Source organism: Podarcis liolepis (genome assembly GCF_965112155.1).
Source record: "Podarcis liolepis genome assembly, chromosome: 9".
Lineage (NCBI taxonomy): Eukaryota > Metazoa > Chordata > Lepidosauria > Squamata > Lacertidae > Podarcis > Podarcis liolepis.
Window position 1 is genome coordinate 15402940 of NC_139564.1, and position 12329 is coordinate 15415268.

Sequence of the window (12329 nt, forward strand, 5' to 3'; positions counted from 1 at the left end):
AGGAAGAAAAAACTCTTTCTCTGGGAAAATGAACAGCCCCACACAGCTTTTTTGAAGCCCCACACAGCTGCAACAACCAAAACATAACTGCAAGGGGTATCCTAAATACCCATCACTCTTGTTTTATCCTTATTATATTTTCATCCCACCTTTCCCTGCACCCATTTTAGCCAAATGACGACTATGTGAGGTAGGTTAGGCTGAGAGATAGTCACTAGCCCAAGATAGTCGCACAGCAAGCATTATGGCCGTGTGGAGATGATTTAAATCTGGGTCCAAAAGAACCTGTGAAGAACTTATGGCAATGTGATACAAGACTTTCCCATTCAAGGCATCATGAGAGCCATTGCTTGGGAAAATGCATACACTAAGGGAAACGGCATACAATTTTTAAAATATTGGTGAAAATGCTTATGAATTTTCATGCAGACTGTGTGTGTGTGTGTGTGTGTGTGTGTATACGCGGGTGGTGTTGTGGTCTAAACCACTGAGCCTCTTGGGCTTGCCAATCGGATGGTCAGTGGTTTGAAGCCCCATGACAGGGTGAGCTCCCATTGCTCTGTCCCAGCTCCTGCCAACCTAGCAGTTCGAAAGCACACCAGTGCAAGAAGATAAATAGGTAGCGAGAAGGTAAACGGTGTTTCTGTGCGCTCTGGCACTCGTCACAGTGTCCTGTTGCGCCAGAAGCGGTTTAATCATGCTGGCCACATGACCTGGAAAGCTGTCTGTGGACAAACACCAGCTCCCTTGGCCTGAAAGCGAGATGAGCACCACAACCCCATAGTCGCCTTTGACTGGACTTAACCATCCAGGGGTCCTTTACCTTTTTACCACATTTTCACGCAAACATAGGCAGAAATGAGCCAAACCAAACTTAATATTGGGAAAATGAGAAACTGAAATTGCCAGATTTGTCCATCATTTGCATTGCACCAAGCACTAAATTGATGTTGAACATCTGCAGCAGTCAGTGGATTGCTCCATGGCCCCTCTGTAAAAACTTGAAAATGTATTGTTTTGATCTCCGAATCATTCTCTCTCCATAGGGGACCGCTTGATATCAGTGAACAGTATGAGCTTGGAAGGGGTCCGCCATCACACAGCACTGGAAATTATTGAGCATGCTCCAGAAGAAGTGACCCTTGTCATCTCGCAGCCTAAGGAGGGGCATACGAAAGGTATTCCGCTAAGTGTTATCAGCAGTGAGGAACCTTTCTTTGCCTGACGGGCCAGATTGCTATCTGCCCCCACCCCCTGCGGGCCAACTTTGACAGGTGGTTGGGACAACCAACCTGTCAATCAAACGGCATTATCCCGCCCTCCTGTCAGAGTCCCTTGTTCAGCACTTCCTAAGTGCCTAACAGTTGTTGGGTGCTTGGAAACCACAGCACAAAGGGACTTGCTAAACCTATTCTTGCCAAAGCGCAGAGCAGAGCTCTAGCAAAACCACTTTCTGCAGGGATCAGCTGTGTGATTGATCCAGCTATGTCTGTCACACCTGTCATCACATATGAGGTAGGTAGGCATGGTTCAGGGAAGGCAGCCATGCTGGGCCAAATTTGACCCACTGGCCAGAAATTCCTCACCCCCCTGTCTTAGATAAATAGTTGGTGTAATCTGCAAATTCTGCTTAGTTTTTCTCCTTTCGTACATCTATACACAATAGCTCAACCCAGTTGCAGTTGTTCTTGTTGTTGCAATTAGAAAGTAATTTCCATGTTCCCCTTAAGGCAGGCACTGTTACGCAGCAGGTTTTAGCAGGAATTGGCTACACCTTCGGCCACATATCCCGGGGTTCTTCAACACTAAAACTTGCCAGTTAATACCCAGCTAGCATAATTTATCATCCGATAAAATTAGCTTGTGGGTGGAAGGAAAGGGACAGCTTTGGAGCAAAGTTGCAGATCGTTGGGGGTGGATGGAATTGATAAGCTGACATAGCTCATTATATCAGGGTTGTTTGTTTGTCTGTCTAAATATTTGTACCCTGCCTTTCAGCCCAGATAGGCCCACAAGGACACTTGCAGTCACTAAAAGCAGACAGTAAAATTCCAAAAGCAAAAGTCCAACTTATAAGTAGTAAAAGCAGAGAGCTAGGAGTCACTAAAAGGCTTCGCATGAGGGGAAACCAGACTAAAGGCCTGTTGAAGCAAAAATGTTTTTATAACCTGCTTAAAAGGCCATTAAGGAAAGGGTCAGTTTGGCCTAAAGTTTCCTGACCTGGGTGCCAATTAGGGATGGAGGAGAAATTCAGGTCAATTTGCATTTAAAAGTGAACTTGACCTGATTCGCAGTTTCCAAAACAACGCACAAACTGAAATTTGACCATACTTCAAAATTCGCACTTCTTGGAATTTTGCAATGCAGTTCTCCATCCAATGCATATACTAAAATGTGCATCTAAATGCATATATTAGTGAAAATAGCATACAAAAATATTAGGGGAAATTGCTTTGGAAGAAACCACGTGTATTAGGCAAAATTGCTTATAAAAATACAGGAGAAATCCACACAAAAGTGCTGGATCCACACACAAGGGCACTTCAAAAATAACTTCGCAAACTGAAGCAGAAATGTGGAGAATTAAAGCTTAAGACTGAAGAAAAAATTAAGAACTGAGAGAAAATGAAATTGACATGTTTATCCATCCCAGGGCTGATGCTGTCCCCCAAATCCTCTCATCGGCCGTGTTTGGTTGGAATTCTGTCTTTCGTTTGTTCTTGGATCTGACATTCAGTAGGGCTGGCACGTTTCTGATTTCTTGTGGCTCATGTAGGGCTGAGACGGAAAGAAGGAAGGATTTGGCTGTAGGATGGAGCACCCAGGCACAAGACCTGAGCATATTTTGGATTATTAAGCAGAGATATGTATGTCTCAACTGACCAGTGTACAGTGGTACCTCTGAATGCGAACAGGATCCATTCCAGAGCCCTGTTCGCATCCTGAGTAGAACGCAACCTGCGCATGCGCGGGCCTCAATTCGCCGCTTCTGTGCATGCGCGTGACGTCATTTTGAGCGTCTGCGCATGCACGAGCGGCAAAACCCGGAAGTAACGTGTTCCATTACTTCCGGGTCGCCGCGGAGCATAACCTGAAAGCGCTCAACCTGAAGCATATTTAACCCAAGGTATAACTATAGTATGGACGCTGGTGGCGCTGTGGGTTAAACCACAGAGCCTAGGAGATTCAGAAGGTCGGCGGTTCAAATCCCCTTGGCCATTAAAGCGAGATGAGCGCCGCAACCCCAGAGTCAGTCACGACTGGACCTAATGGTCAGGGGTTCCTTTACCTTTACCTTTATGACTATATTAGGCTATTTAAATAATGCTTACTGTTGGGAATTTCCCTTTCTCCTTAGCACCATCAAATCTCCTCAGTGGCACAAAGGGGTATTTTAAAAGGCCGCCACTGACACCAGACCATGAGGCAGAGTCGTCTTCAGAGGAACACAACCGGCCACTGAGCCAGCAGAGGCCTACCTCTGGGAGTTTATCTGGCCTTGGCTCGGGTAAACGGGACGGAAGCCTCAGCTCCCAAGACTCCAGGACCGAAAGTGCCAGCCTGTCCCAGAGCCAAACAAACGGTGGTTTCGGCAACCATATCGGCGACAAGCCCCAGCCGGAATACCAGAATTGCATCGATTCCCAGCTTGCCCTTTCCAAATTCAGCGAAAGAAGCGGAGCATCTTTGGAGGCAAACACAACAAAAGCCAAAAAGGTTGGAACGGCGGAGACCGTGGAGTATTCTGACCGAGGAGATTCTGATATGGATGAAGCCACTTACTCCAGCAGCCAGGAACCAGCAACAGCGGCCGCCAAAAAGGCATAGTCCATTTCTATACCACTTTGTGTGTTTTTTACCTCCATACCATCCACACCATACCTTTAAAGCGCCATGATGATGCTTTAAACAGTCATGGTTTTCCCCCACCCAAAGAATTCTGGGAACTGGTTTCTTAAGCCACAGTTGTGAAAATTGTATAAGAGTGTTTTCAATTCATGGTGTGGATGAGGTCTTATATAGTTACTGGTTTGTTTCGAAATTAAAACAAGGGAGTGAGATGGACTGGGTGGGGATCGGCAACCGGCGCTTCCATTGCTTAACCGCTCTGGCACCTTTTACTAACGCTTTGGGGGCTTATTTTCCCAAGGAGAAATTACTTGCAAGCGTATATTAGCCTACGTGATCAGCAAAAGATAATACAAGAGCTTGGTTTTGGTTCCAAAAGAGCCCTCCGGAAAGCCCATTTCAGCACGCTTGCACTATTTATAGTGAGGTTCCCCACTCTGGCAATCCCCACCTGCCTGGGAAATGGGCACTTGAGATGTCTCCGCTTATTGGGGTCTCTCTCTGTTGTGGGTATGAATCATTTTAACAGGAGGGTTGCTGGTAAACAGGACAGTGGCATGCTAAACGCTTTATAGAGAGTTAGATGCTGTTTCAGGTGGTGACGGCTGCCTTACGGGATAATCGTGGTGAATTCAGTAGGCCAAGACATGAGTCATTTACGCAACATTTATTTTCTCTCATTTTACTTCTCCCCCACCCACTTTGACTATTAGCCCTGCTGCAGTCCTATCAGGGTAATTTTTGTTGCCTCTATAAGTCACAGAATTTGTTTACAGGCAAGGACCGTTTTTCGTGATGGAGCTATATTCCATTCAGACATGAACACTCAAGGGTGGAAAGTCCATGTGGAGTGGGTGTGGTCTGGGCAAAGTCTTTCTTTGGGCAACAAAGAGAATTTCTCCATCCCCGGTGTATGGCGTAACCCCAGAGATCTCCTTGCTTTATGCCTCCTTCCTAGGGAGCAGAAATAGGAGCTTATTTACATGCGCTGTGGGTTAAACCACAGAGCCTAGGACTTGCCGATCAGAAGGTCGGCGGTTCGAATTCCCGCAGTGGGGTGAGCTACCGTTGCTCAGTCCCTGCTCCTGCCAACCTAGCAGTTCAAATGTATGTCAAAGTGCAAGTAGATAAATAGATACCGCTCCGGTGGGAAGGTAAACGGTGTTTCCGTGCACTGCTCTGGTTCGCCATGCTGGCCACATGACCCGGAAGCTGTACGCCGGCTCCCTCGGCCAATAAAGCGAGAAAAGCCCCACAACCCCAGAGTCGGTCATGACTGGACCTAATGGTCAGGGGTCCCTTTACCTTTACCTTTATTTCCCTCTTAGTCTGACCCTGGAATATCCCGCCCCCCTCAGCTCAAGGCAGTTTTCACAAAACCCTTTTTTAATCCCATTTTAACATCCTTTATCCTACCCCTCCTGCTCCTTAGCCAAAACCTGCCCACCTGGAGCCTTCTGTGACAGGGTCACGTGAGGGTCCTGTAGGTCAGCTGACCGCTTGCTCAGGCACATAATGCTTTTATAGATCAGCTGGCCACACATGACCGCATTACGCCGTGCAATTTTGGCCGTGTATCTGACCCAAGCAATTATTGGCATATTGATTCCTTTATTCTGGGAGATCTGTCGCTGCAGACGCTTTGATCCATAACATCATGAATGTCGCCTGAAAGACTGCATCAAATGGTAGTTGCGTTTGGATATATCTGCTTAGATTTCGAGAGTGCTTCCCTGTTTTTTATTTGCGTTGTGTTTGTGCATGTGTAAATATTTATGTACGTGTAATCTCATTTTATCCCTGTTTCAAACCTTTGGCTATCCCTGCTGAATATGTAATACAGTCCTAATCACAAATCACCTCTCTAACAGGGTATACTCTCTTTTTTTTGTCTTTTCCTCTCTCTCTGTTTTTTTTGTCTGTTTTTTGTAAAGGAGCCTTACTTCATGAATTTGGCCAACTCAATGAATTCTAAAAAGTTTTCTTCACCGCCTCTTAAACCTGGAGATATCTTTGAGGTCGAACTGGCCAAAAATGATAACGGCTTGGGAATAAGTGTCACGGTACTGTTTGACAAGGTTTTTACCTGTTTTCTCTTTTTTTCTTCCACTCCAAGCGACCTGTTAAAAATGTATGGTTTACAGGGTAGCAGTGGACCTTAAAGAGGCACTGTCAAGTAGTTAAACCTGCTGCTAATATTTAACTTCTCTCAACAACTCTCAAGGCTGAGGTTCTGCATGACATTACATGCAAAGGGGAAGGATTCAGGGCAAGTTCTGCACATCAAGAGAAACCCGAGTGTTGTGTTTTGTTCGGGGAAAAATGCACACACAGAGTGACTTGGTTCATACATTACAGTAAAGCAAACTTTGTTGTGCATCACATATTGTTGGACTCCAGCCTAGGTTTGGGGGAGCAATTCAACCAAGTTCTCACTTAAAGGCAAACCTCCCTGTTTTCACTTTCCAAAATGATACAGGAGCCAAAATACAGCCATCCTTTGAAATTTGCAGTTCCCCGACTTTTGCAATGCCATGTAATGTGTACAAAAACGCATACACTGGGGTGAAGTGTACATAAAAATGTGTTTATTAGGGGAAATAACATTCCACATGCATTATTTGAGAGGAAATCGCCTTTCTAAAGCGTATACATTCAGCAAAAAAAATATTCCGACATGTATATTGGGAGAAATTCTCACAAAAATATAGTGGTGAAAGTTCATGATTTTTTTAAAAAAATGCGAATTTATGTGGACAACTGAATTTAGGATTGGAAAATCAGAAACTGAGAAAAACCAAAATTGCCAGAGTCTGGGATGATGGGAGTTGCTGTCCAACAACGTCTGGAGGACCACAAGTTTCCCACCCAGCATTATTGCCACATGCTCACGTAGGGTATCCACATTTTATGTATTTTCTGTGTGAAACCCCAGTATTTCCCACAGCACTCATGATGTGCAGAGCTGCCCTAATTCATGCGTAAACTACGACTGAGATCAGAATCGAGTTTCCTAACGTATTACTATGCGTACCATGAATGGAAGCAACAACAACAAAAATGCGTACTTTCCCTGCTTGTATTTATAACACTGCAGAATTGCAGTGGTGACTCTCCTTGTCCCTGCAGAAAGACTGCTGGAAATCAGTGAATTACCTCTCAAGCTTAACTCTTGACTTTGTATGTGGTTCTGTTGCCACTTATTGGCACCTGAGTCGATACAGCCTTGTCACACATCCTCTGAGCTCCCTCTGCTGGTTGCGAAGCAGAATACTACCGAATATTTATATTTATGCACAATTTCTCTGAGTTGTAACTCATGGATGCTTTTAAAGTGCTGAGGGAGGTGGCACAGCTATGCCTTCTTTCACCTTATTCTTCCTCCATCCCTTCATTCGCGCAAACGCCCCACTCTGCCTGTTGTATCAAGCAGAATTTTAGTTGCACCCCACCCCAGTAAATTTGGGGAGGGGGCAGGAGGAACAGGGTAGAAGAACCTGCAATTACATTGACTCTTGACTGCTCAGCATATTGACCATTTCTGCGTTAGAAGCTGGCAGCAGTAACCTCACTTTTTGGCATGCCTTTTCAATTTTGTAAGAACGTAAGCTGAGTTCTGTACATGATCATTCGTACTTAATGGGCTGCAACTACTTGACAATGTCACTTTAAAGATAAAACTCCGAAAGCGGGTATACAATGCCGTGTCCTTGTGTTTATTGCTTTTTTGTGGGGTTGTCTGAAAGTGCTTTTTTAATGGCAATCTTCAGTTCACTTTCCAAAGATCAGATTGAAGGATTGCATCTCAGAATTTTGGAAAGCAGTTTGGACAAGGAGAGTTGAGTAAATGCAGATCTCTAGAAGAGGTATTTGTGGCTCACCCAAGGAGATCAGCTCAGGCATATTCCCCAAGGCATTGGTCCAAATAATCTAGAGTTCTCATCCTTTTCAAAGTAAATCAGTTTGCCATAGAAATTAAAACACATTTCCTGCTTCCCTGTAACACACTTTAGAGTTGCACAGTATTGTGAGCACGTTGGTTGCAATTTCTAATCTGAAACAGAAAGCAAATGTGTTTTGCTGGCCCTGTACTAAATACTGTCGGCTTGGAATCCTATCAACACCTATATAGGAGTGAACCTACTGAGCACAGAGAGATTTACTTCCAAGTAAGCATATGTACAGGACGCGGGTGGTGCTCTGGGTTAAACCACAGAGCCTAGGACTTGCCGATCAGAAGGTCGGCGGTTCGAATCCCCACGACAGGGTGAGCTCCTGTTGCTCAGTCCCTGCTCCTGCCAACCTAGCAGTTCGAAAGCACGTCAAAGTGCAAGTAGATAAATAGGTACCGCTCCGGCGGGAAGGTAAACGGCATTTCTGTGCGCTGCTCTGGTTCGCCAGAAGCGGCTTAGTCATGCTGGCCACATGACCCGGAAGCTGTACGCCAGCTCCCTCGGCCAATAAAGTGAGATGAGCGTCACAACCCCAGAGTTGGTCACGACTGGACCTAATGGCCAGGGGTCCCTTTACCTTTACCTTTAAGCATACATAAAATAAGGCTGCTAGTTTGAAAGCATAGGAAGTGGACACTCTTAAGGAAGGAGTAGCCTTTTGCTGAAACCAGAGATGGGGAACCTGTAGCCCCCCAGTTGTTACTGAGCTACACCTCCCATCGTCATTGGCCATGCTGGCTGGGCCAATGGGAGTGGGAAGCCAACAATTCTGAAGAGCCTCAGATCCCTCCAGTTTAGGGATCCATAGACCCCTTCTTGCTCAAGAACCACGTTTCTTAAAGTGGACAGGTCCCCCCCCCTCCCCCGATTGTGCTTTCTGCAATGTTGTGCAAAAAGAAATCCAACAATTGAGCTTTTCCCTTTTTGGAGATGCAGCAGTGGGGAAAGCTTCACCTGTTGGATTCTTGCCTGTTGTACAGCAGTTAAAGGCACAGTAAACTTAGCAGGAAATGGTGACCAAACTGAAATTTCAGACATTAGAAGAAACCCACCACCCAGCCTACTGAAATTTCATTTTTTCCCCCGACTCAGCTTTCCATAACTCAAGAAGAAGCAGTGCACCTTAGTTTTCCCCTCTCTGTGTCTGTCTGTATCTGAATGGCTGGACATGCATGATATACCCTCAGACTCATGCTTTGTTAACCTTCACAAATATTCTCAATAGATCTGTTACCAGAACTTTAAACTAGAATTCTGTACCCAGAAGAAGCCTTGGGAACCATCTCTTTGCTTGCATGGGGCTCAAAAAAGAAAAGAAAAATAATAATTCCTTCTGGGTTTCATTTTTGGCTGCCGCTTGTCCTTGCTGATAGCCTGCATGAGTATGTTCTGGGTTCCTTTAAGGGATTGGGTTGGTGCCTTTGGTTTCGGATATCTGACTTTCCATTAAGGTCGTAACTTTTGTCCAATTTATTAATCTGCAGGGTGGTGTCAACACGAACGTGAGGCATGGAGGCCTGTATGTGAAAGCTGTTATTCCTAAGGGAGCAGCTGAAGCTGATGGTAGAATTCAAAAAGGCAAGTATAATTAACCTTTATTTTCACGTTGGGGTTTTGCAGCTTCCTGAATAGCCGGGATTCTTGGAGAATCCCACTTAGCTGGGCCTATCAAGACCCTATCAGCCTCGGTAGCTGTTTAGGACGTCAGTGTACAGAGGCCGCATATTTCTGGAGATCAGATGCTGGGGACGGGGATGGCTGGTCAGATTCAGGTACATCTGGCTGCCCACTATTGGAAACAGGACGCTGGTCTTGACGGACCCTTGACCTGACCGAGAAAGTTCTTTCCATGTTTTCATTCTGCTGGTGTTTTATCCTGCACAAGTCTTTCTCCAATGAATGGCTATTGACTGGAGCTGTGAGAGGAGATTTATTTTGTTGGGTTGTGCTTAGCCTCTGCTTACGGGATTCCTGTAACCCTTTGTTGTTGGTTCTAGGTGACCGTGTACTTTCTGTCAATGGGGTTACTTTGGAAGGAGCTACCCATAAACAAGCTGTGGAAATCCTGAGGAATACCGGCCAGGTAGGAGGTTTACAGCCTTGTTTCTCTGGGGCCAATTTCTATGTTGCATTTCTATGTTGCAGGAAGTTCCTGGGAGAAGGAACAACTATTGCTTCTGCCACCATCCACCAAGCCATTCTCAGTCATTGCAGAAGTCGCTTGCTTATTCTGACAGCCGCTGCTCTCCCCCGTGTGGCAAAAGCAGCAGCTGCCAGAGTATTCCCAGGAATCGTGGCTTTTGAAACGTTAGGCTGTGCTGCTGCTATCTTCAAAGATATGGGCAGGTATGTGGTGGCTCTTCCAGAACTGTGTGGCAAAGGTCAAGCTAATCCTGGCGCCGTCCACATATTCTGGCTGCTGCTGCAATGCAGGGATACTTCCTTATTTGAGGTTCCATACCCAGTAGTGATGTATGGAAATGAGAGCTGGACCATAAAGAAGGCTGATCGCCGAAGAATTGATGCTTTTGAATTCTGGTGCTGGAGGAGACCCTTGAGAGTCCCATGGACTGCAAGAAGATCAAACTGATCCATTCTAAAGGAAATCAGCCCTGAGTGCTCACTGGAAGGACAGATCCTGAAGCTGAGACTCCAATACTTTGGCCACCTCATGAGAAGAGAAGACTCCCTAGCAAAGATCCTGATGTTGGGAAAGATGGAGGGCACAAGGAGAAGGGGATGACAGAGGACAAGATGCTTGGACAGTGTTCTCGATGCGACTAACATGAGTTTGACCAAACTGCGGGAGGCAGTGGAAGACAGGAGTGCCTGGCGTGCTCTGGTCCATGGGATCACGAAGAGTCGGACACAACTAAATGACTAAACAACAACAACAACAACTGGCAGAGGCAAGACTCAAATGCAAGCATTCATTTCTTAGGAGATTCGCAGCATGAATTGGTTATCCATTCAAGAAAATTATTCACAAATCATTTCATCTGCTGATACCTTCATCCAGGAGCTAGTCAGAAGAGTTGTGTCTTTTCCCATTTCTAAAAGGAAACAATGGCATGGCGACACGCACCTCAGTAGTGGTGAGAGCATTCCACAGGTGTGGAGCCAATGCTAAAAAGACCCTGGTGCTGCGTACTTCATCCTGTGCTGACCTTTTCTTTTATTTCCATGGCTAAGTGTCTGTACGCTTGTTCCTGCAGGAGGTCCGCCTGGTCTTGGAAAAGGGCCAGCCTCCAGCCGCCAGAGTCCATGCTCCAGTTACGCCACAGTGCACACCTCCAAACCAGCCCAATCACAGTGGGGCCCCAGAAAGACCTGTGAAGAAAATGACACATGCCAGAGACTACAACTTTGTCACTGACGGTGAGATTCTGTCGGAATGCAAAGTGGGCTTGAGCCTCAATAGGTTATTTTTACCTCTAGAATGGCAGGCCAGTGGACCGAGACATAACATGACATTAGAACGACTGCAGTGTCAGGCCCTTTGAGTAGAATTCCCTGACTGACTGACTGACTGACTGATTGATTGATTGATTGATTGATTGATTGTCTTTCTATTCCATTTCCAGTCAAATGAATACCAAAGTGGCTTACAAGCAACAAATAAATAACCGTAATAATAGAATAGAATATCACAAGTACAGTGTGAATCATATCATATAATTAACAGATTATTATTAAAACCATTGCCATTTATAAAACACTATTAACAGATCAGTAACAATAGATAAATAAATAAGCTAATATCACACTTACAGTGTGAGTCATAGTACAGTGGTACCTCGGTTTTTGAGCGTCTCAGAAGCTGAATGTTTTGGAACCTGAACTTTCAAAACCCGGAAGTAATTGCTTCCATTTTCGAACACTCCTCAGAAGTCAAACGGCTTCTGTATTTTTTTTAAAAATTCTCCATTGACTTTGCTGACTGCCTTTTGTGCCTCAGTTGTCAAACGTTTCGGAAGTCGCACAGTCTTCCAGAACGGATTACGTTTGACAGCCAAAGTACCACTGTTTATGATTAACAAATCACTATGGCATTTAGAATCAATATTAACAAAATAACTTAAAAAATCAACTGAACACTATTAAATTTACACACACACACACACACACACACACACACACACTCCCCTTCTTCCAATGACTCATAATCTTTCACTCTATTCAGTACATTAAAATAATAGTGGCCCTACAGGGCTGGTCCATGAGCTCAATTAAACCATTTGGACGAAACAGTAATGACCATAATTATTATTAGCCCGCTTCTCCTTCAAGCAAGAATCATCGCTTACTTGCTTACCTGACCTACCTGTTCTCTGTTTTCATCACTTCCAGTTCTCCTTTCCCCCCCCTTCCTATGCCCCCATTTGCACTGTACATTTAAAGCACTATGACACCACTTTAAACAGTCTCGCCTTCCCCCAAAGAATCTTGGGAACATAATAATAATAATAATAATAATAATAATAATAATAATAATAATAATAATATATTTATACTCCACCCATCTGG

At 45.0% G+C, this 12329-nt stretch overlaps 1 protein-coding gene across 6 annotated transcripts in view; it reads left to right on the forward strand.

Moving 5' to 3' along the window:
- PTPN13 (protein tyrosine phosphatase non-receptor type 13) overlaps positions 1-12329 on the forward strand; it is a 161852-nt gene that overhangs the window by 119816 nt on the left and 29707 nt on the right. For 4 of the 6 annotated variants that reach the window (XM_083520397.1, XM_083520398.1, XM_083520401.1 and 1 more), the window contains 6 exons: positions 1047-1178; positions 3359-3822; positions 5784-5927; positions 9287-9380; positions 9800-9885; positions 11018-11180. In XM_083520397.1, coding sequence (XP_083376523.1) covers positions 1047-1178; positions 3359-3822; positions 5784-5927; positions 9287-9380; positions 9800-9885; positions 11018-11180 — 1083 coding nt within the window. The remainder of the gene's footprint in view (positions 1-1046; positions 1179-3358; positions 3823-5783; positions 5928-9286; positions 9381-9799; positions 9886-11017; positions 11181-12329) is intronic. The other 2 variants (XM_083520399.1, XM_083520400.1) reach the window with 1 other exon arrangement.